Source organism: Chiloscyllium punctatum, chromosome 41 (genome assembly GCF_047496795.1).
Source record: "Chiloscyllium punctatum isolate Juve2018m chromosome 41, sChiPun1.3, whole genome shotgun sequence".
NCBI lineage: Eukaryota > Metazoa > Chordata > Chondrichthyes > Orectolobiformes > Hemiscylliidae > Chiloscyllium > Chiloscyllium punctatum.
Window position 1 is genome coordinate 19,855,354 of NC_092779.1, and position 22,712 is coordinate 19,878,065.

General features: G+C 39.6%; 1 protein-coding gene and 1 long non-coding RNA gene across 3 annotated transcripts in view; one reads left to right on the forward strand and one right to left on the reverse strand.

Moving 5' to 3' along the window:
* The window catches only part of LOC140464914 (uncharacterized), a 33,118-nt gene extending 13,226 nt beyond the window's left edge, over positions 1–19,892 (reverse strand). The window contains exon 1 of the long non-coding RNA XR_011955017.1: positions 19,759–19,892. This is a non-coding gene — a long non-coding RNA (uncharacterized lncRNA). The remainder of the gene's footprint in view (positions 1–19,758) is intronic.
* gmds (GDP-mannose 4,6-dehydratase) overlaps positions 1–22,712 on the forward strand; it is a 650,097-nt gene that overhangs the window by 258,920 nt on the left and 368,465 nt on the right. For both annotated transcript variants that reach the window (XM_072560523.1, XM_072560524.1), the window contains one exon: positions 21,526–21,653. In XM_072560523.1, the coding sequence (XP_072416624.1) occupies positions 21,526–21,653 (128 nt within the window). The remainder of the gene's footprint in view (positions 1–21,525; positions 21,654–22,712) is intronic.

Consider the following 22,712-nt stretch of genomic DNA (forward strand, 5'->3'; position numbering starts at 1 on the left):
GACAACTATCAATGTGTTAGTACAGAATTTCATGGTTTGAACTTTCTACCACCTCAACATTGTCACCTGACACTAAGTAGTTGAAACAAAGAAGAATATCTCAGGTTTAAGTTTGAATCTGTGTTTAAGTTAGCAGATCTCAGACAGATAAATAATAGGGGTTGGGTTCTTCTGATTCCATTGCAAGTGACTTGGAATGAAGCTTCCACCTAAAATCCTATAATGTCCTGGCAGAGTTTATTCCTTGGGTCGTAATAAATATGCAGGGTAGGCACTTAAATATATCAAAGGGAGACAGTGTTACCTAGGCTAGAAGATGCAGCAAAAATGATGCAACCTTATATCTATGATTAATCAAATATTGATGAAATCTTCAAATCATTAAACCACTCCTGTTGAAAAGAAATGCAACTTCTGGATCACAGAGCTATAATAACGTACATGACTAACGTAAAAGGCATTCTGAAATTAAGGCCAATTTAAATTCTAAAACAAGACACCTTGCTCCACTGAATCCCCTTACAATGGCACTGTGGTTAATGTAATACGTAGCTACTGCGACAGCCAAAATCACCAAGGAATTTGTATAGTGCCTTTGTTGCAGGAAATGGTCACATTGTCCTTCACAAAGGCAAAACGAGAAAACTGAATGCTGAACTAAAGATGAAACTATTTGGAGAGATGACTAAAATCTTGGTCAAACTGTGGTTTTTCCAAGAATGGGCATCAAACAGCAGTCTGACAGCAGTGACGTTGAAAGAGTTGAAACAGGAGATGGAGAAATGGATTTCGTTGTCACCAGCATGTGTGGAACCTGACCCTGGATCTGACATTTATTCATAAAGGTGCAGCTTTTTGTATGTGAGGGGAAATGTGGTGCCAGTGACAGATCCTTACATTAGTCCAAAGGCAAGGACAGAAAGAGAATCCATTGCTGGAGATGCCTTTGATTGGATATATGGGAGTGGAAGGTAAAAACAATGACTGCAGATGCTGAAAATCAAATACTGGATTTCGTCCACATCCCGCACCTCCGCCCTCAGACCCCACCCCTCCAACCGTAACAAGGACAGAACGCCCCTGGTGCTCACCTTCCACCCTACAAACCTTCACATCAACCAAATCATCCACCGACATTTCCGCCACCTCCAAAAAGACCCCACCACCAGGGATATATTTCCCTCCCCACCCCTTTCCGCCTTCCGCAAAGACCGTTCCCTCCGTGACTACCTGGTCAGGTCCACACCCCCCTACGACCCACCCTCCCATTCTGGCACTTTCCCCTGCCACTGCAGGAACTGTAAAACCTATGCCCACACCTCCTCCCTCACCTCTATCCAAGGCCCTAAAGGAGCCTTCCACATCCATCAAAGTTTCAACTGCACATCCACCAATATCATTTATTGTATCAGTTGCTCCTGATGTGGTCTCCTCTACATTGGGGAGACTGGGCGCCTCCTAGCAGAGCGCTTTAGGGAACATCTCCGAGACACCCGCACCAATCAACCAAACCGCCCCGTGGCCCAACATTTCAACTCCCCCTCCCACTCTGCCGAGGACATGGAGGTCCTGGGCCTCCTTCACTGCCGCTCCCTCACCACCAGACGCCTGGAGGAAGAACGCCTCATCTTCCGCCTCGGAACACTTCAACCCCAAGGCATCAATGTGGACTTCAACAGTTTCCTCATTTCCCCTTCCCCCACTTCATCCTAGTTTCAAACTTCCAGCTCAGTTACTGTCTCCTTGACTTGTCCGACCTGCCTATCTTCTTTTCCACCTATCCACTCCACCCTCTCCTCCTTGACCTATCACCTTCATCTCCTCCCCCACTCACCCATTGTACTCTATGCTACTCTCTCCCCACCCCCACCCTCCTCTAGCTTATCTCTCCACGCTTCAGGCTCACTGCCTTTATTCCTGATGAAGGGCTTTTGCCCGAAACGTTGATTTCGCTGCTCGTTGGATGCTGCCTGAACTGCTGTGCTCTTCCAGCACCACTAATCCAGTATATGGGAGTGGATCCAGGCAAGGGCAGTCTCATTAATGAGGAAACATGAAGCATGAAGAAGTGAGGTTAGAGGAGAAGGATGTGATTTACCATGTAGCTCCGCCTCCTGACACCCCTGAAATGTTCACATGGTGCATGCAGAGAATTCTATGCTTGCACACTTTGTGTGAAATGCTTAACCAATAATACAAAACATTGTAGCACCCACAAATGAACACACTATACTTGAGCGAATTTGAAAGAAGTGTGTCAGTGACAGTATTTGTCAGGGGTGCCTCACGAATGTTTTGCACATGCATACTGAGAGAGCTTTGGCATGTTGGCAGACATTGTCTTGCAGTATCTGAGGTTGGGGAACCTTTTACGATGTTTGTTACCATAATGACATAGAACAGTGTTTGATAGGCAGCAGGTTAGTTGAATTAGTTTGACCAAGGGATCAAAGAAGTGGACCTCATGGTCAAGGTACATTTGGGTAGGTGAAGGGGGAGATAGGAACAAAACTAGAGAAAGACTTGGATGCAGGGCACAGCTGGTGTGGGTGACCTGCAGGGAGAATTGGCTTGTGACCAAGTTAAAAAAAAACACAAAGGCAGCAATACATATCAATTTTAGTGATACCAAAGCCTATGAGCAGTTTGCAGTTATAGGGTCATGGAATCAGACAACATGGAAATAAGACCCTTTGATCCAACTACTCCATGCCGACCATATTCCCAAACTAAACTAGTCCAACTTGCCTGAGTTTGGCCCATATCTATCCAAACCTTTCATATTAATGTATGTTTCCAAATATCTTTTAAATATCGTAACTGTACCTTCATTCCTTTAGCAGTTTGTTCCTCACACCCACCATCTGTGTAAAAACGATACCACTCATATCCTTCTTAAAACTTTCTCCCCTCACTTTGAAACTGAGCCCCCTAGTTTTGAGCTCCTCCACCCTAAGGAAAAAAAACCCTGCCATTCGCCTTATCTATGCCCCTCATGATTTTATAAACCTCTAAAAAGGTCACTCCTCAACCTCCTTTGCTCCACTGGAAACACCCCTAGGCTGTTCAGCCTATTTTTATAACTCAAACTCTCTATTTCATATAGTGGGGCAACCAGGACTGCACAGAAGAGGCCTCACCAACATCCTGTGTAACCTCAACATCATGTTCCAATTTCAGTATTCAAAGATCTGAGACATGAAGGCAAGGGTGTTAAACACCTTCTTAACCACCCCCCCCCCCCCCCCCCCCCCCCACCACCCCGTCCTGTCCCATCCTGTCCCGTCTACCCATGACACAAATTTCAGAGAATTATGTACCTGAACCATTAGGCCTCTCTGTTCTACAACACTACCCAGGGCCCTACATTAATTGTATCAGTTCTGCTCTTGTTTGTTTTACCACAATGCAATACCTTGCATTTATCCAATGCATGGGCGACACGGTGGCTCAGTGGTTATCACCATTGCCTCACAGTGCCAGGGACCTGGGTTTAATTCCTACCTCAGGTGACTGTCTGTGTGGAGTTTGCTCATTCTTCCCGTGTCTGCGTGGGTTTCCTCCGGGCGCTCCACTTTCCTCCCACATTCCAAAAGATGTGCAGGTCAGGTGATTGGCCACACTAATTTGCCCATAGTGTTAGTGCACTGGTCAGGGGTAAATGTAGGGTAGGGGAATGGATCTGAGTGGGTCACTGTTTGGAAGGTCGGTGTGGACTTGTTGGACCGAAGGGCCTGTTTCGGTACTGTAGGGAATCTAATCTAAACTCCAACTGTCCCTCCTCAGCCCATTGACCCAATTTTCGTGATCTTAGATAATCTTCCTCGCTGTCCACTTAACCACCAATTTTGGTGTCATCTGCAAGCTTACTCACCATATCTCCTATATTCTCATCCAAATCGTTTATATAAATGATCACAAAAGTGGAGCCTGTGGAACACTGCTGGTAACAGGCCTCCAGTCTGAAAAACAATCCTCCACTACCACCCTCTGTCTCCGACCTAAAGCCAATTTATTATCCAGTTGGCAAACTCAACCTGAATCCCATGTGATGTAAATTTTCTAATTAGTCTACCACACGCAACCTTGTCAAAGGCTTTACTAAAGTCCATGTAAACAAGGTCCAGTGCTCCCACCTCAATCTACTTGGCTACTTCCTCAAAAAAAACTCATTCAAGTTTGTGAGACACAATTTCCCTCACACAAAATTATGCTGACTAACCCTAATCAGTCCTTGCCTTTCCAAATGCATGTAAATCCTTATCTTTCAGAACTACTTCTAATAACTTCTCCACCACTGAAGTCAGACACAGGTCTATATTTCCAAGGCTTCTCCTTACAACCTTTCATAAACAAGCATTAGCTATCCTCCAGTCCTCTGGACTTCATCCATTGTTATAGTTGATACAAATATTAAGTGCTTATGGAAGGGGTAGAGGGAGTGGAGTCCCGGGGTACACATTCACTGATCTTTAAAGAAAGGAAGACACTTTGGTAAAGTATGTGAGACTTGCACTTTATGGACAGAAGCACAAAATACAAAAGTAAAAGAGTTTTGCTAAACTCTTCATGAATAATTGGTTAGACGTGAGCTGAAACATTGCATCCAGTTCTGAGCATCACTTTAGGAAGGATATTAAGCTCTTAGACTGGTCAGGAATGAGTTTTACTCATTGAATGAGAATTGTATGAGAGATGAGGGACTTCAGTTGTGCACTGAGACATGTTAAACTCAGATTAAGCATAAACATTAAGGGAAATTTAATAGTGGTGTTCAAAATTTTAAAAATGCTGTGCGAGTGTAGATGAGGCAAAATCTGTTTGTGCTAGGAAGGATGATATTAACTTCATGACATAGATTTGGGAAATTAACTATTTATTCTCCATTTTTTATTATCTGAAATGTACTACCTGAAAATCTTATGTTTGCAGATTGAGTAGTAATTTGGATAAGGTAATTGGATAAATACCTAAAGGGAATTGTTGCCTGGGCATGGCAAAAGAGTAGGAGAGTGGGTCTAATTGAATTTCTTTTGAAGAGCCAGCATACATCTGGATGTTGAATGGCATGCTTCTGTACAATTAGATTCTACCAGTCTGAGAAATCAGTGGCAGAATGGTGCGCTGAGAGGGATGGGTAAGTCAATTAGCCACTGCAGATTCCGGGGAAAGAGATCACTAAAGCAAGTAAGACTAGCAGGGTAAATTTGAAAAAAATCAGTAATATGAAAACCTCTGCTTTTCAGAAAAATATTGAGTTTTATTTCTGTAGACAACTAAAAGATTTGTAGCCGCGTTTTCATTTTCTTTACAGATCAGACATTTCTAATTAATTCTGCCACATCCTTGAGAGAAACAGTCCACATTTGTTTCCTTGGAATTGTTTATAGATGTTGTACTACAATGATTTAGTGATGAAACTAACTGAATCCCCTAATTACCATCTAATTTCTTTATTCAGGGTTCAGCAATTGCATATGCACTGATATCTAAAAAAGGTGACTTCTGATTCATGTTGTTTTTAGTTCCCATGGGGGTAATGAGCACAGTACACAAAACTTCAAGGCTGCTGAATTCAGTATGTGTAAAATCTGGTGGCTGAGATTAATTCACTTTTTTTTTAAGAAATGAAATTAGGTTCTTGAAGCGATCCTTTGTAAGCCCTCAATCACCCAGTTGAACAAACCCCTGATATTTTAGTTTACAGTTCTTCGCCCAAACCTTTTCATGAAACTTTGGAAAGCCAGTGTAGATGGGGAGTAAGTTCATAATCCACTACTTTGTTGGTAGGATTTGTAACTCATAGGTGGGTTTTTAATGGCTCCCTGCCTTGCAATCCAAGTAGCACCTACTATTGAAGTCTGACCCTGCTGAAACTGCTCAAGCTGCTCACCAGTCACACTCGCGCGCACACACACACTCTCTCATGCATGTGCACACACATAGAAGTCTGTGGGTGAATTTGTATTTGCAGAATTATGTTTGCGAATACATTCTATTTTGCTCAAAAATTGCACATTCTGCAGGCAGTCAATACATGTAATATTTTGTAAATTCCACTTTGGAAATAGAACCAGTCTGACTCAAGATTGAGATACAAATAGACTCTAACCTTAACCTCTAATGCATTGTCTGAGCTGAGATGTCACCTTTTGTTGTAAAACCCAATCTTGAGAAGATGATATGGGATTTACATATTAATGAACTGAAACCTGCAACCCATTCTAAAAGATGAAAGATTTAACAACACTCCAGATTTGTTCAATATATCATTTCAATTGCATGACATTAATCTTTTGCTATAACTTCTGTGTCTTATGCTGTACAACTACCTAAAGGAGCAGCGCTATGAAAGCTAGTGCTTCCGAATAATTCTGTTGGACTTTAACATAGTGTTGTGTGAATTTTAACCGGTCAGGTTGTCATCTTGAGGATGGGACTTGTTTCCATTGAGGTATAGTCTGGCCCTGTTGAAACTGCTCAAGTTGCTCACCAGTCAAGTTGGCATCTTGAGGATGGGACTTGCTCCCATTGAAGTGTAGACAACTGCCCCTCACTTCTCTACGGCTGCCTGGAAAGTTTTATTATTTTGGTTTTGCTTTATTTAACATTGGTTTATAAGGAACCAACTTTTATTTTGGAGGATGTAAAACCCTGCTCCATGATTTTGAATACAACTGTGCATATTATTTGGGCTTAGTTTGCAGAGAAGTCTGCAGTGGTTAAAAGTATCTCATTTTTATTCCAGACACTACTTATAGCCTGCATGTAGTAGAAATAGCAACATTAATCAGAGTCATTTTGAGCACGGATGAAAGGCTGTCTATTAGATACCTCCATATGGTTTTGAGGTAAACACCCACACCTGTATCATAAATTGAGTGTTCATTTATTGGAAACCATACTTAGGCACCATCAAGTATTGCCATCTGTATTTAAGTTATTTGATTGTCACAACAACCAGAAGTACAATAAATAAAATGTAATTGAAGTGAAAAGGCCTGTGATTTTCAAGGTAACAGATTTCATAGGTTCAATTTTACTACAAGTCTTTTTGTTGTACTCTCACTTCAGGTTTGATAACAGAATCCAAAAATAAATTGATAAGCAAGTCTGAATCTTTTTGAAGAAGATAAACAAATAATATAAACTGTGATGTGTTGAGAACAAAACATCGCAAAATTCAAAGTGAATTAACCCATAATAAATAGAGTGCAGATTTCTATGTCTGTTTATTTACTTAGTGTTCAGCGACTCAGCATATAATTTCAGTCATCTTCTGGTATTGTAATTGCCAGCAATAGAGACTTCAGTTATTGGCATGTTTTAGTGACATAGTTAGATGGAGCATAGCTTATATTTGTCCTTAAGGGCATTTGCTACCATCAGAAGTACCTCAGAGGTTAAGATTTGAGACACATTGTTCCTGTCCAAAGGTTAATATGCACCCGAATACATAATGGTCTCTTTAATCCTCGTCAATGATATGGTGATTCACAGAAACATCTGCTGTGCACTTTTTTTTGTGTAAACCAGGAAGAGGCAATGTATTTACAATAGCTTGGCTTTTTTTAAAAATAATATATTTTTATTAAGAAAAATAGATTCTTAAATATTACAACAAATACAAAACAATGCAATTCAAAACAGTATAAAAAAGTACAAAACTAAACCCAAATAATAAAAAAGAAATTCCCCAACCCATCCTCCTATACGAATGTATGAACATATATAGAGAAGTATAAAATTTTTAAAAAACCTAAACTAACTATTTAACTTACTAAATAAATACCTAACAACAAACAAACAAATTGTAATAACTCAGCCCAGCCAAACAAAACACTCATACATTCACAGTTCCTTCTCCCTGGATATTGGACTCATGAAACACAATCGTTACGGCTATATAAAAGCCCTTGTGTGGCAGATAAATCTGTGTCCAGGTATTTCACAAGGGTTGCCATGTCTTGTAAAAATTCTCAGTTTTGTGGTATACCATATTTGTGAGAAAATCCAGGGGAATATGCTCCATAACAATCTTCCGCCAACCCGACAGGCCTGGGGGGTTTTCTGATATCCAACCTAGCAAGATATTCTTCCTTGCACAGAATGTAAGAATATTGAAAAGTTTTTTCTTATGCGTGTCTGCAGGAAATGCAATGGGTAGGCCCAAAAGGAGCGAAATAGTGTCCTTCTCCACCCCTACACCTAAAATCCTCTTCATTGCACCCATCACAGCGCTCCAATATGTTTGAAGCCTGTCACAAGACCAAAGACAATGGGTAAGAGTACCCGTACAGACCTTGCACTTGGGGCATGCTGAAGATACCCCTGGTTTAAATTTTGACATACGGTCTGAGGCTAAGTGGACCCTGTGGAGAATCTTCAACTGTAAACCATGGGTCCTATTGCAAATCAATATCTTCCTTGCATTCTCCCAAATATCCTCCCGTGGCTCTGAAGAAACTTCAACACCCAGCTCTCTTTCCCACATCTTCCAGACTCGATCAGACTCATCTGAGGTGGCACCCCCCAATTGGTGATATAGAGTACTGACAGAGAGTGTACTCTTAGCCCTTGGTGCCCCTCTTTCTGTGTCAGATTTGTAGGGATCAGTCAAATGCGTGGTTTTTTAAAAATAAAATCCCTAACTTGAAAAAAACGAAAGAGGTCTCTCGTAACTCGTAGGTAACTCGTACTTCCGTACTAACTGGTCGAAGGACATCATTACATCTCCCTCAACTAAATCACCCATGCAAGATACACTCCTAGCTGCCAACGTTTAAATCCTGAATCTATCATATCTGGTTGAAAACTCGGCATATCCACTAAAGGTGTAAACAAAGATGTTTTGCCAATATTAAGCTTGGCTATTTTGAATGTCTCAAGCAAAACTATGCTTTTGTTGGATCAAGTAAATTAAAGTGAATGACCAATATGAGTTTTTTCAGTGTTAGTCAGTTTCTAAATTGCATGTGAGTTGGCATGTTTAGTGATAAAGGCTTAATCAGGCTTTGACTTGTTGAGTAATTTTCATAGATTTATTTGGTAGGTTCATGAGTGGTTGAATGTAACACCCAAGTACACCCAAACAGGTTGAACATAATTTTGAAGAAATTCATTGACTATTTAAGGTGTTGGTAAGGTACTAACATGCCAGCCTTTGAGATCGTTGATTGAATGATATTCTAACATAAGCTTCACGTGGTTAGCACAGGTGATTTTTAGGGTGCAAAAATGATTAACTTTAACAAAGTATGGTTAAACGATCACAGGCCCAGAATTGGACATTCTAGATTGACCCACAGTCGCAGAGATACAGCCTGTCTGAAAATTAGCCAAACTAAATTGAACAGCAGCCATCAGCTATCCGCTACAGAGAAGAGAGGAAGATTAAACAGTTACAGAGTTTCCAGTTACAATCAGCCTAAAGGTTTTGTATTGGAGAAATGTCGATCAGACATTTTGGCATCTTGACTGCCCCAGTACACTCCCCACATGGCAACAGTGAGGAAAGTTGGCATGATTTCATTGGATAATTTTAACCCAGCTCATGATCCCATTGGCTAAAGGCCACAGAACGTTCTGGAAGGTCAGGAACAAGGAGAGGTTAAGCACACCTACCTGAATGCCATCCCTTAGCGAAGGCTTGACCTGGCCCAGCAGTGGAGCTTCATCCATCTGGGGGGAGAGAGACACAGAGAGAGAGAAAGAGAGAGAAAAAGAGAGAGAGAGAAGATCCACTCTGACCCCTGTAAGAACAACCTTCATGGAAGAGAGCCAGACCTACGTTGGAGAGGAAGGAGATTCTATTGGCAAAGCTCAAACACATGAATCGTTGCAGCTTATATTCTTCCTCAGCTAGATAGAGAGTAAATATTGTGGGAAGTTAGGAAATGCTTGCATCGTGTTTTTAGTAAGAAATATTTTGTTCATAAAATCAAGTTAAGCTGTAAATCAAATTCTGTGTCAGTTTGCCTGGCTCACTGACAAGAGCACTTGGATAAACTGTTTTTAATATATAACCACATTGAAGTATCCAAAGCATGCACACCAAAAGGCATTGTCTGCAATTTGGATCATTTGCCATGTTTATGGATAGTTTTAAAAAAGTAATGGAGGCCATGGATTTGGTGTCACTATGACATTCATATATATTCTGAAAGGTCAGTTCCATTGCAGTAAGAAGCTGCTGTCCCAAATGTGACAGTGCTCTCAGTATTTTTACTAGAAGACCAGTATGCTAATGCCATACATTGCTGTTATATTGAGGAAGAGGATATCAGTTTTGAGTTACTTCTGAAAAGGTTCCATGTTGAAATCGGTGATCTAGACCAGATATGTGGCAATGTAATTGTACATTGATTGTTGTCCTTTGTTAGCCTGCAAAAAGGTGACAAATATTTGAGCATTTTGTCTTGCATGTAACGGAACTAGAATTGAAGAAAAACATTTGAACAAAGGGACATCAAGTCATTTTCCTGTCTCCTAGTTCTAATGAGTGCAAGATGAAAAGCTTAAAATTCTTGTCTCCTTTTAGGAGTGTTTGTTCCACATAACATTATTGAAAATGCAAAAATGCAGATCTGAGCACATTTTATAATTTTTAAAATGCTTTTAAAATAGTATTGAAATTCTGATTGATGCCATTTTAGAATTTTAAAGAACAATTTTCTTGGTTAATGTTTTTTTTCTCTGTAAATGGGCCTAGATATCTAGGCTGCAAATGCAGTACCTTTTCATTAATCTTCCTTTATCTGTAATGTCTACCCCAAAGATTAACAAGTGGTTTGCAAAGTTAAATGCAATTTAGGCTATGATGCAAATATAGCTTGGATTGGTGGATATTAAATACAGCCCAACATTCCTATGAGGTTAAACAATGTACATGTTTGCCAAATATAAAATTATAGTAGGAACGAAATTCTGAAAATACAACTGATTTGAAGAGACAGAAAATGAGAAAGGTATCTTGTACATAATTGAAAAAGATATAATGGGCCTAATGTCTTTCCTAACAATGATGTAAGAAATAAACGGATTTGTAAATTTCAATACACAATCTGACATGGTTAACTTTGTTATTTTGTCCTATTATCTTCCTTGCAGTATTCAGACATGATAGTGCACTATGGCATGTTGACAGAAAGAAAAGAGTATTTTGGTTGTTATAACAGAATTCTTAAAGAACTATTTTGTTTTAATTCCTAGAATCATCTAGTCTGGGAGACCATTCAAACTGTAATGCCTGTGCCAGCTCTGAGAAAGAGTTTTCCAAATTTCTGGACAAAATTAAAGATATTATATTCAATTGTACCATACATGTGTAGTGTGTCAAAGTTTGCAGATGACACTAAGATTAGTGGTAGAGCAAAGTGTGCAGAGGACTGTGAAACGTTGCAGAGGAACACAGATACATTGAGTGAGTGGGCAAAGGTCTGGCAGATGGAATGCAATGTAAGTAAATGTGAAGTCGTCCATTTTGGTTGGAGTAACAGTAAAAAAGATTATTACTTGAATGGTTAAAATGATGCAGCATGCAGCTATGCAGAAGGACCTGGGTGTCCTTGTGCATGAATCACAGAAGGTTGGTCTGCAGATACAACAAGAAATTAGGAAGGCAAATTGAATTTTGTCCTTCATTGTGAAAGGGATTGAGTTTAAAAGCAGGGAGATTGATGCAGCAGTACAAAGTGCTGGTGAGGCCACACCTGGAGTACTGTGTGCAGTTTTGGTCTCCTTGCTTGGGAAAGGATGTACTAGCACCATAGGGTGCACAAGAGGAGGTTCACTGGGTAGATTCTGGAGTTGAGGGGATTGGCTTATGAGGACAGACTGAGTAAAATGGGATTATATTCATTGGAATTCAGAGGTTTGAAGGGGGATCTTATAGAAAAATAAAGTAGTATGAAGGGAATAAATAAAATAGAAGTAGAGAAGATGTTTCCACTGAAGGCTGAAGCTAGGACAAGAAGGCATAGCCTCAAGATTAGAGGGAGCAGAGTTAGGACCGAATTGAAAAGGAACTTGTTCATCCAGAGGGTTGTTAATCTATAGAATTCCCTGCCCAGTGAAGTAGTTGACGCTACTTCAGTAGACATTTTTAAAACTAAGGTAGTTTTTTTTAACAATGAAGGGATACGGTCAGTGCAAGGGTAAGTGGATCTGAGACCACGAAAAGATCAGCGATGATCTTATTGAATGGCTGAGCAGGCTCAAAGGGCCAGACAACCTATTCTTATATACTGTAAAAAGGACATTCACAATGCTACGGCCGAATTGAATTTAGACAATATACAGAAGACAAATACGTTTGAAGGACATTGGTGGTTTAAGCATGTCAACTAGCAATGAAACTTAACCTTTTTAATCTTTGGGTCAAAAAATTGTTTTGGAATTATGAATGTACCAAATAGCAATGCACATCTTTGACACTTGTGCAAAATTATGTCATACCTCTGGCTAATTTTACATGTACACGCAGTTCATTTGTTGAAAGAAAACCAAACAGCTTATTGATGTTGTTTGAACTTGTTCAATGTTAATGAGATTTAATCAGTTCCGCAACTACTGACGCTTTTGGATATACTTAGAAAGAAAACTCATTTACCCATATTCATTTTATTTTCCTTTTGGAGTGACACACTCACTTATCAAGAACAAGGATGTCAACAGTTAGAAATGTACTTCTTGGTCCACTGGTAACAACAAACATTCTCACCTGTGCAGCCATTCACAGCACAAACTACATCACCTTTATCCAGATCCCAAACCTCCTTTATCTGAGGAAAATCCCAATTAGTGGCATACTAGAGATATTTTTGACCTGTGGATTTAAAACTCCTGGAAACATTTTCCTCCTTTGTCAATGGGCTGTGTTTTTTTTCTCTTTTATTGAATTAAAAGGCTCCAAACTATAGTTTCATAGATGGTCTTATTGAATGGCTGAGCAGGTCATCCTCCAGTACATCAAATTGACTGAAGACTGACATTCTGAAGAAGGGTGACTAGACCCGAAAAGTTAAATCTTCGTTCTGTCCATAGATGCTGCCATTCCTGCTGAGTTTCTCTGGCAATTTCTGTTTTTGGACCAAGTCGACAATTGTTTGATTGTAAATCAGGATATTTTATTGAACTACAAGGAGGTAATAGCTAGGTGTTGGAAATCAAGGTAAATGCAGGCGAGAAGGATGGCATCGTCTTTGGAAACTGGGCCAATCCTTTCAGCCATTCAGCTTCACAGCAGATTACCTGAAGTTGTTGGGGATATGATTCAGAGGGCCAGGGCATCCACTAAAAAGCTAAGAGGAATGCATCACTAAGGTGAGGCCGAAACTGGGTACCCTATCTCCATTGTATCTAAGAAATTGGCTGCCAAGTGAAGGTATTCTCAAATTATTCTATGTGGCACAGATCTGACCTTTTAACTGAGCCTGTGCCACAGCAGTCATCTTCTGCTTTATGTTGAGGTTGGAGGTGGATTGTGTCTGCAGGGGCACCATGTACAAAACCCTAGATAGAGGAAGAAGAATGTATGCAATGTTACCCTCATGCTGATGGTCACCTTTGCAGATGGCTGCTTTAAGCTGATTGTGGACCCTTGGTAGAGAAACAGAAGTGTCATTACCTGCTGAGTTTATCCCTGTAGCTGGTGTTGCAAAGGATGTGTCTGGCCCCATTGCTGCAAAACACTTCAAATGGTTGGACCATGCCATATTGCCTGTCTCTCATGGAAAACTTTGGAAGGAGAAGCACCCAATCTATGGGCACTGGTCAGTATGTACTGTCCAAGAGGCCCATCAGCGATAGAAGATAGTGGTTTTGTTTGATGCAGTCTATGTCATTTGCCTTATAATTGAGTAAATGCCAAGGTGTAGCTCAACTAATGGTGAAAAGGGCACTTTCAGTCAAATATTTTCCTGAACTCTTTGCACTACTGCATGCTGCCTTCATAACAACTGCTGTGGTAAAGAAACAATCACAATCTCCTTCTGGAATGTACCTTTGCACAAGAGATCTAGAGAGAAGGTGCAGTTGTTTTTGATGAGATTCATCCCAAACAGCTCCATGATATAGGACTCTGTACTCCCTGGACTGTTCCATGGATGTACACACTAGGACATACATCAACTGCACCTGGAAGTTGATCAACTTTGTGAAAGACGCTGTTTGGTCTGACCAAACATGCTGGTCTTCCAGTGTGAAGAGTTGTTCTTGCCCATGCAATATGGTCTGGCATTTTCAAATGTCCAGGACTGGGTTAAAAGGGACATGCTAATGCCTGGTACAGGCATCATAAAGGACAGTGGAGAAAGGCCACTGACTCAAGCTTTCACCCCGTTTTCCTTCAATTTATAGAAGCTGCTAACTCAGAACCTTTCCCATTGTACGCTTGTCATTTGGCATGAGGCCTTCAGATCAGGAGACCCACTCAAATATAAGGAATCCAAGTACAACCTTCGCAGAGCCGTTAAGACAGTCAAGGACCAATACCGATCCAAACTAGTGACCCAGACAGAGATCCGGCGACTATGGCAAGGATTGAATGACATCACAGGTTCTAAAAAGAGACAGTGCAAGATAGTAGACGATGATACATCCCTCCCAGATCGTCTCAACTCCTTCTATGCTCGCTTTGAGCAGAGTTTCTGTGGAGAGGTAACATCTAACCCTATAAGTCCTGATTAACCCATCCCAACATTCACTGCATCAGAGATCAGATCAGTTTTCCTTCGTGTGAATCCAAGGAAAGTGATGGGACCAGATGGAGTACCAGGTTGTGCACTCAGACCATGCGCAGATCAACTGGTAGAGGTTTTCTCAGACATCTGCAGGAGGCCATTGTCCCTGCCTGTTTCAAGAGGGTCAACATTATCCCTGTGCCTAAGAAGGCTCATGCAGCATGTCTCAATGACTACCGCCCAGTGGCCCTAACCTCAGTGGTCATGAAGTGCTTTGAAAGGCTGGCCATGGCATTAATCAACTCCAGCCTCCCCACTACTCTTGACCCACTCCAATTTGCCTATCAGACCAACAGATCTATATCAGGTGCCATATCACTTGCCATTCACTCCTCCCTAGAACATCTTGACACCAAGAACAGCGACATAAGAATCCCACTCATTGACTACAGTTCAGCCTTCAACACTATTATCCCCGAGACTGATTACTAAACTTAGTGATCTCAGACTAAGCCCCATTCTCTGCAACTGGATCCTCAGTTTCCTGTCCCATAGGCCACAATCAGTGAAGATTGGGGACAATATTTCTTCCTCACTAACACTCAACACTAGAGCCCCCAGGAGTGTGTACTCAGCCCCCTATTGTACTCACTGTATACCCATGACTGCGTCACCAAATACCAGACTAATGCCATTTATAAGTTCGCTGATGACACCACCATAATCGGTCGAATCTCAGATGGCAATGAAACAGACTACACATGGGAGGTGGAAGACCTGGAAAAATGGTACACTGAGAACAACCTAGCTCTCAATGCTGGCAAAAACCAAGGAACTCACTATTGACTTTCAGCAGAATGTTACCCATGCCCCCCTACACATTAACAGCACAGAGGTGGTCAAGCCCCTGGGAGTGGTCATCCACAACAAGCTTTCATGCACTTGTTACAAAGGCCCAACAACATTTCTTCCTTAGGCAGCTGAGGAAATTCAGCATGACGATGAATACCCTTGCCATCTTTTATAGGTATGCCATCGGGAGCATTCTGTCTGGATGTATCACGACCTGGTTTGGCAACTGTAACATTCAAGGTCGGAGACTGTTACAGACAATGATGAACTCCGCCCGGACAATCACAAAGGCCAACCTCCCATCTATAGAATCCATCTACCAGGCCTGCTGTCAAGGAAAGGCCGCCAGCATTCTCAAAGATCCATCTCACCCTGGCAATGTTTTTCTACAACCTCTATCATCGGGGAGAAGGTACAGAAGCCTAAACACATGCACCAGCTGGTTTCGTAATAGTTTCTACCCTATTGTTGTTAGAATACCAAATGGACTCAGGAATCTTAACATTCATCTGTACCTGTGTTTTTGTTTTTGCCACTGTTTACCTATTATTTACTTATCTATGTTACTTAATTCTGATCTGTCTGTATTGGTCATAAGACAAAGCTTTTCGCTGTGCCTTGGTACATGTGACAATAAATTCAATTCAATTCAATTCATTTCATGCATATGACAAATAACACATACATTGCAATTGGATTGAGGATCCTGAAAGTAAACATGCTTAGTTGAGAAAAATTTATTTATTAATTTCCCATAATGTCCAAGTTGAAATGTTTCAGAATGCGCTTTTATTTTATGGATAAAGTAACAAGTAGATCTGATCTTCTGCTCTTTGTGCTCTAACTTCATATAAAGCCCTTTCAGTCAAGCTTGTTCGGTAGGAAGCAGGAATCCTGGCCATGCTTATCCCCACTATGTCCATATCCTGTCACATTGAAGCCAATTGTTGTGCTGCTACTGTTGCATTCGCTGAGATTAGCTAACTCAGCACACACTAAGGATTAAGCAAAAGGCCAGCATTGATACTTTGGAGGGTTGTTGGGCTGGACGAGATTACGGAAATGAGGAAGGGGCAGGAGCATTAAGGATTTAAAAACAAGGATGCAAGTTTTAAAATGGTGCATTGCTCAATGTGGAGCCTTGTTAGTGTCCATAGGTGATGAATGAATGAATGGAACTTGGTGCAATTTAGGACAGTGCCAGTAATATTTTATAAGATGTAAGGTTATGGATGCTGTATGATGGAAGGCTGGCCAGGAGTGCATTGTAATGGCTGAGTGCAGAGGGGTGAATTTGGGAAGTATTATAGAATTGGAAATAAGTGGCCTTATAACATAGATACCTAGATATCTGACAAATTGTTCAAGTTGAACAGCTTGGTTCATCTTCTGAGTTCTCAAGGAAAGGGTTGGAATCAGTGGTTAGAGAACAGATTTTGTGGTCGGGAAGCCAAGGGAAGCACACTTCATAAGATCATAAGGAATCGAAGAAGAGTTACGTTATTTTAGTCTGTTGAGCCTGCTCTGCCATTCAGTAAGACTGTCAATGATTATGGCCTTAACATCACTTTTTTTTTGCCACTTCCTATATCCCTTAATGCCCTGTTAATCAAAATTCTGTCTAACTCTCCACTGAAAATATTCAATAGCTCACTCTTCATTGCTGTTGTTGCAAGATCATTTCAAAGAAATGTTTGATGGTTAGATTAAATAGTACTATTCTATTGTTAACAGATTAAGTTAAAACATGAATGGAATATAGAAGTAGGGATATTTTACTACAATTGCAGAAGACTACATCTAGAGTGCCTGTGTACATTTTTGTTTAGACTTAATTAAGAAACAATATTATGGGCCTGCAGTTTAGAAGAATGAAAGGTGATCTTATAGAGTCGTAGAGTCATACAGCATGGAAACAGACCCTTCAGTTCTACCAGTCCATACCGAACATAATCCCAAACTGAACTAGTCCCACCTGCCTGCTCCTGGCCATATTCCTCCAAATGTTTCCTATCAATGGACTTGTCTAAGTGTCTTGTAAACATTGTAACTGCGCCTATACCCACCACTTCCTCAGAAAGTTCATTTCACATGCGAATCACCCTGTTTAAAATATTTGCCCCTCATGTCTTTTTAAAATCTGTCTCCTCTCACTTTAAAAATATGCCCCCAGTCTTAAAATCCCCCATTCAAGAGAAAAGATTCCTGCCATTAACCCTAGCTATGCCCCGCATGATTTTATAAACCTCCACAAGGTCACTTCTCAACCTCCTATGCTCAGCCTGTCTTTATAACTCAAACTTTCCACACCTGGCAACATACTGGTAAATCTCTTCTGAACCCTCTTTAGCTTAATAATATCCTTCCTATAACAGGGCAACCAGCACTGAACACAGTACTCAATTTAAATGTATGAGGTTCTGAGTCAGCTTGACAGGGTACATGTGAAAGGATGTTTCCCCTGTGACTTTCTAGGACTAAGGGGCACAGTTAAAACATAAAGGGCTCTCCCATTTAAGGTGGCAATGATGAGAAATACTTTCTTTCAGGAGGCCATAGTCCATTGAATTTTCTTTCCCAGAGAGTGGTGGAGACAGAGACTTTTAATATTTTTCAAGCATACAGAGATACATTTTTGACTAACTAGGGAGCCACAGGATATTAAGGATACACAGGGAATATGGAGTTGAAGCAACAATCAAATCAGCTACGAGCTTATTGAATGGTGAACCTGACGGACCAAATGGCTACTTCTCTCCCAGTTAGTATATAAAATGAAATGCAATCTGCTTTCAGTCCAAACATGGAGAAAATTGGAGTTGAACTAAATCCTAACAGAGGACATTCCAAGAATTCCAATTGACCTTGTTGATGTGCATTGTTGATCACATCAGTTGGAGTTGGAGTGGCAACACAGTCTCATTTGAAGTTAGAAAATGTTCCCTGGCATCTTCCAAGCCATTTCTAATTTAATTTGATTCACTATGGTTCTTTGTCTATGATGATTTCTTGTTAAGCAAACTTCTTCACCATTTCAACTAACCATCTATTGATTTCTCTGATGCAATTCCACAATAGTTCAATGTTAAGTCTAAGTCTTCTGCTGCACTTGCATTTCCACTTGTAATGGAAATCTGTGCTAAACTTGATTGACAAACTGTTTTAATTATGAGTGAATTATGAAGGCTTTCCTCAGACATGCTTTTCTGGTGAAAATGAAAATCACTAACCTTGCATGTACAATGAAAAGGGGCTGTTCATTTTTAAATGAAACACTGATTTCCAATGAGTGAATCAATCAGATTGTTTTGTTACATGAAATTACTGGAATATTAACCAGTGCTTTGGGAATTGCTCATCAGATTATCCAAGTAATAAATATGCAAGTTTAATGTGAATTTGAATTGGTCAAAAGTTAACATGCAATTATTAAGCAACTTTTAAAAAATAAACTCCATTGCCTAGTCATGAGGCTAGAAGGACATAACTGTTAATGGCATTTTGAGGTGGATTGCAAAAAGCTGCTGGTTTCTACCTCTCTGGGGAGAAATGTGTTCAGTTTCAAAATCATGACAACAGAATTCAGATAAAGAGTACACCATGTGAGCATTAAAAACTTGTGTTCTACCCTTGAATTGAATGCCAGAATATTGTAGGAGCAATGTAGTATGCCAGTAGGTTTTCAGTTGTTTGAGACTCCAGTTCTATAAGTGAAGCTGGGGGTAGGAAAAGGGGACTGAACTTTTTGCTTGCAAAACCTTCATCGCTCATGCAGTTTTCTCTACGGTCTGAAATGAGTAAGTGAAACAACAGCAAAATTGTGTCATCAAGACAAAATAAGATATTTAAGCAGTAGGAAACCCACTTGGCTTACTTTGGTATCATCTGTCTTGCATACATTAGCTGTCAGCTAGGGCTCAGATCAAAAGCCTTTGGAAAGTTTCTCAAGTTTGTAATAAAATTGCACAAAGGATACATTTATGTTGTAAGATGCCTGCCTGCCAGTATTTTTCCAAACACAATTATAGTGTGGCTAATTGCCAGAAATTTTATTTTTCAAAAAAAAACAAACTTGGGTAGCAATATATAAAAAATACTTATTTGTATAATTATTACAAATTTAAATTGCTAAAAAAGAAACATTCACAAAATGTACAGTACAAAGTAAGTCTTTAAATGAAAAATGAATACTTTTATGAAAATATACCCATACGTATTTGAGTACCTGCTGTTACATAATGTTGATTTTGGCAGTCCTCAGCCAGCAAATTAGGTGTAATCTCTCTGATCTCAGTAGTCTGTTCAGTCAGCCATGGCATTCTCAGTGTCTGTCCATTTAGCTTTCCAGCTGTGCAACGCCGTGGCTAAGGCAATTCTGTGCCGGAGTGTTGAAGATCACCCAGTTTAACAGCAGATGGCGGCTAGTGAAAAATGCAGCCACCAAGCTAGAGTTCAAATTGGGTTCAGGAACAAAGTTAACTTGCCTTATGTTGATGAATCTATTTTGTTTTCATTTATTCTAATGTGATTTTCAGTTCAATCCGAAATACCAAAGATGACTTTCATCGATTCAATTTTTTTTTACTTCAAAGCAAGTTTAAAAGCTATTTTCATGTGTATATAGTTCAAGAATTTAAACCTCAAGTGTTTCTGTTACGACTCTGTTAATAAATTTATCATGTGATTTGGTGTCTGATTGGAAAAGCTTTAACCAAGTTTGTTAGTGGAAAATAATTTATACTTAGTCTATAATAGACAAGAAACATTTTTATCTTTCTTTGCTTCTGTGCAGTTCAAACACTTGACTAAATTAAAAATGAAAACTTTTGGGTTTTGGTAGATTTGCCTGTGATTATTGTAGCCAGCTGATTATCCCAGGTTACTAATATTCGTTGTTTTCCTTGGGTGTTACTGACAAACATTCCTAAAATTGTATTAAACTAATTTGGATAATTTCAGTGGATTCAGCTGTTCAATCAGCTGTTCACACCTAGTTAAGGTACAATTACCTTGGCATCTTAATCCCATGTTTTTACTATCGGGTTACAGTTTACACAGATTACAGGAGCAAACCTAGTGAGAAAGAGAAAAGCAGTGGGCTGCAGCATAAAAATTATCTAAGGATGAGGTAGCACCTGGGTCCAACTGAATCTGTTGTTGAATTAGAAGAATCATAAATAATTGGTTACAAAATGGCACTTATTTTTTACTGTTCACCTCATATAACTGGAAAATCTGCTAACAGAACACGCATATGTAATAGCAACATGGGATCTGCCTATAATTGTTGTAGCCCCACTGCAGGATTAGTAATGTTATTTAATATATTCTTAAATTTGACTAAGAGATTTACTGCAGCTTGTGGAAATGAACATTGTGTCATTTGTGCTATAAGCTTCCTATTGTTGCATTAGATTTTTCTAATGAGAATGTTTTAGTCTTTATTTTTTGACAATACAGTGAATCATCAGATCCATTCTATTTAGTGTCTTTAATTTTTTGTTTTGATAATTGCTGCTGTATGGTACTGACTTATGCAGTTTTAAAATTGATGTTATCTGCAAAGGCAGTTTATAAAGAAAGTTTTAAAACTCATTGCTTTCCACTTTATGTCTATGAACTGTCTTCAGTTTGAAACTTTAAACATTTCTAGGGAATCTGCACTTGGTATTTATAGGATTATTCTGCATTTGATATTTATAGGATTACAGCTGCATCCAATATTATTGGTTTTGCTCCTGAATTGGAGATATAAATAGTAAATTAAAAATTAAGTAGTTTGTTAAGAGGCTTTAGAAAGTTTTTTTTCCAGTATAAATGGAGTTCTTGACTATTTGTTTGGTTTGCAGCTTCTGGGTTTACTCAACTAACAAATGATACAATATGAAAAAATCTAGTAACTCTTCAAATGTTAAATTAATTTTGTTTCTCTTTTGATACAATTAAACAATTAGAATAACTATACTGATGTTATCTTTTATCTTTGTTTCAGGGTCTAATTTCGTAACTCGGAAAATTAGTCGGTCAGTGGCTAAGATTCACCTCAGACAGCTGGATTGTTTTAGCTTGGGCAATCTGGATGCCAAGAGAGATTGGGGTCATGCCAAGGACTACATTGAGGTAGGCCATTGGCCAGAGGCTGTTCAGAAATAGTTCTCTGCCTGGATGATACGTTTCATGCATCATCTCAAAAAATTGCTTGATCTGTATGGTGTATCTTGTGAACTTGTGCCAGAAGAGAGTTGCTATCACAGTGTACAGTCAATTACAGCCAAGGGAATTCAGTTCCATGGTGGGCTACCCCAGTCCTGACCTGACTAAAAAACAATCTTTCACTTCATTCAGATCAGTTTTAAGTTTACGTTTCACTGGTAACTTACTGCCAGAGGGTCTTTCTGAATCTTTTACAACAAATTCAGTTTTTATCCCTTCCTGAACATTTTTCCCCCTTCTCTCCTTAGTTTGATGCAGAAATGTAAGAGCATGTTTGAATTTTACAATATATTTAATTTCATTTTCCATTCTATAGTTTGGAACAACTGTGGAGACTATTTAACTCTACTAGACAGCAGCAAAAATAGTGTCTGGACTGGCTAGCTTGTTTCCCTCAGTTGGGTCCTGACAGGTTTCCTGTGCTTACAATGCTATTTCTGTCTTTTTGAATCATACATCCCTGGGACACAGACACTGGTTTTCCAGAACTATTTACGTAATTTAAACAGAAGCTAGAAACCTACAAAGCAAAAAAAGCTGACAGTTTAATAAGGGTGCGGCAACAAGTTTATGGTAAATGCCTCTGTGTGGGTTTACTTTCTATGTGAAAGAAAGCAGCAAATCCAGATGTCTGCTACTAGAAGTGCAAACACCACAGAACGTTATACTGATGATATATTTGGTTCCTACTTAAATTCCAATGATAGACTTAAACTAAGCTTTTTGCAAATGGTATATAGTTAAACTAAATTTTTATCCTATTAGAAAGGTCAGTCTGCAATTACAGATAGAGGGAGAAAATTACGGTTTTCTTATTTCATGCTTCCTCATCACAATTTTCCTGTGTTAAACCTTTCCTAGTACATGTATTCTTTGGCATAAATGTGCTTCAATGGAATTTTGTCCAATCTGCATCCACCTCACAAGTTGTGGAAGCTTAAGAACTGAACTGTGCAGATGTCTGAT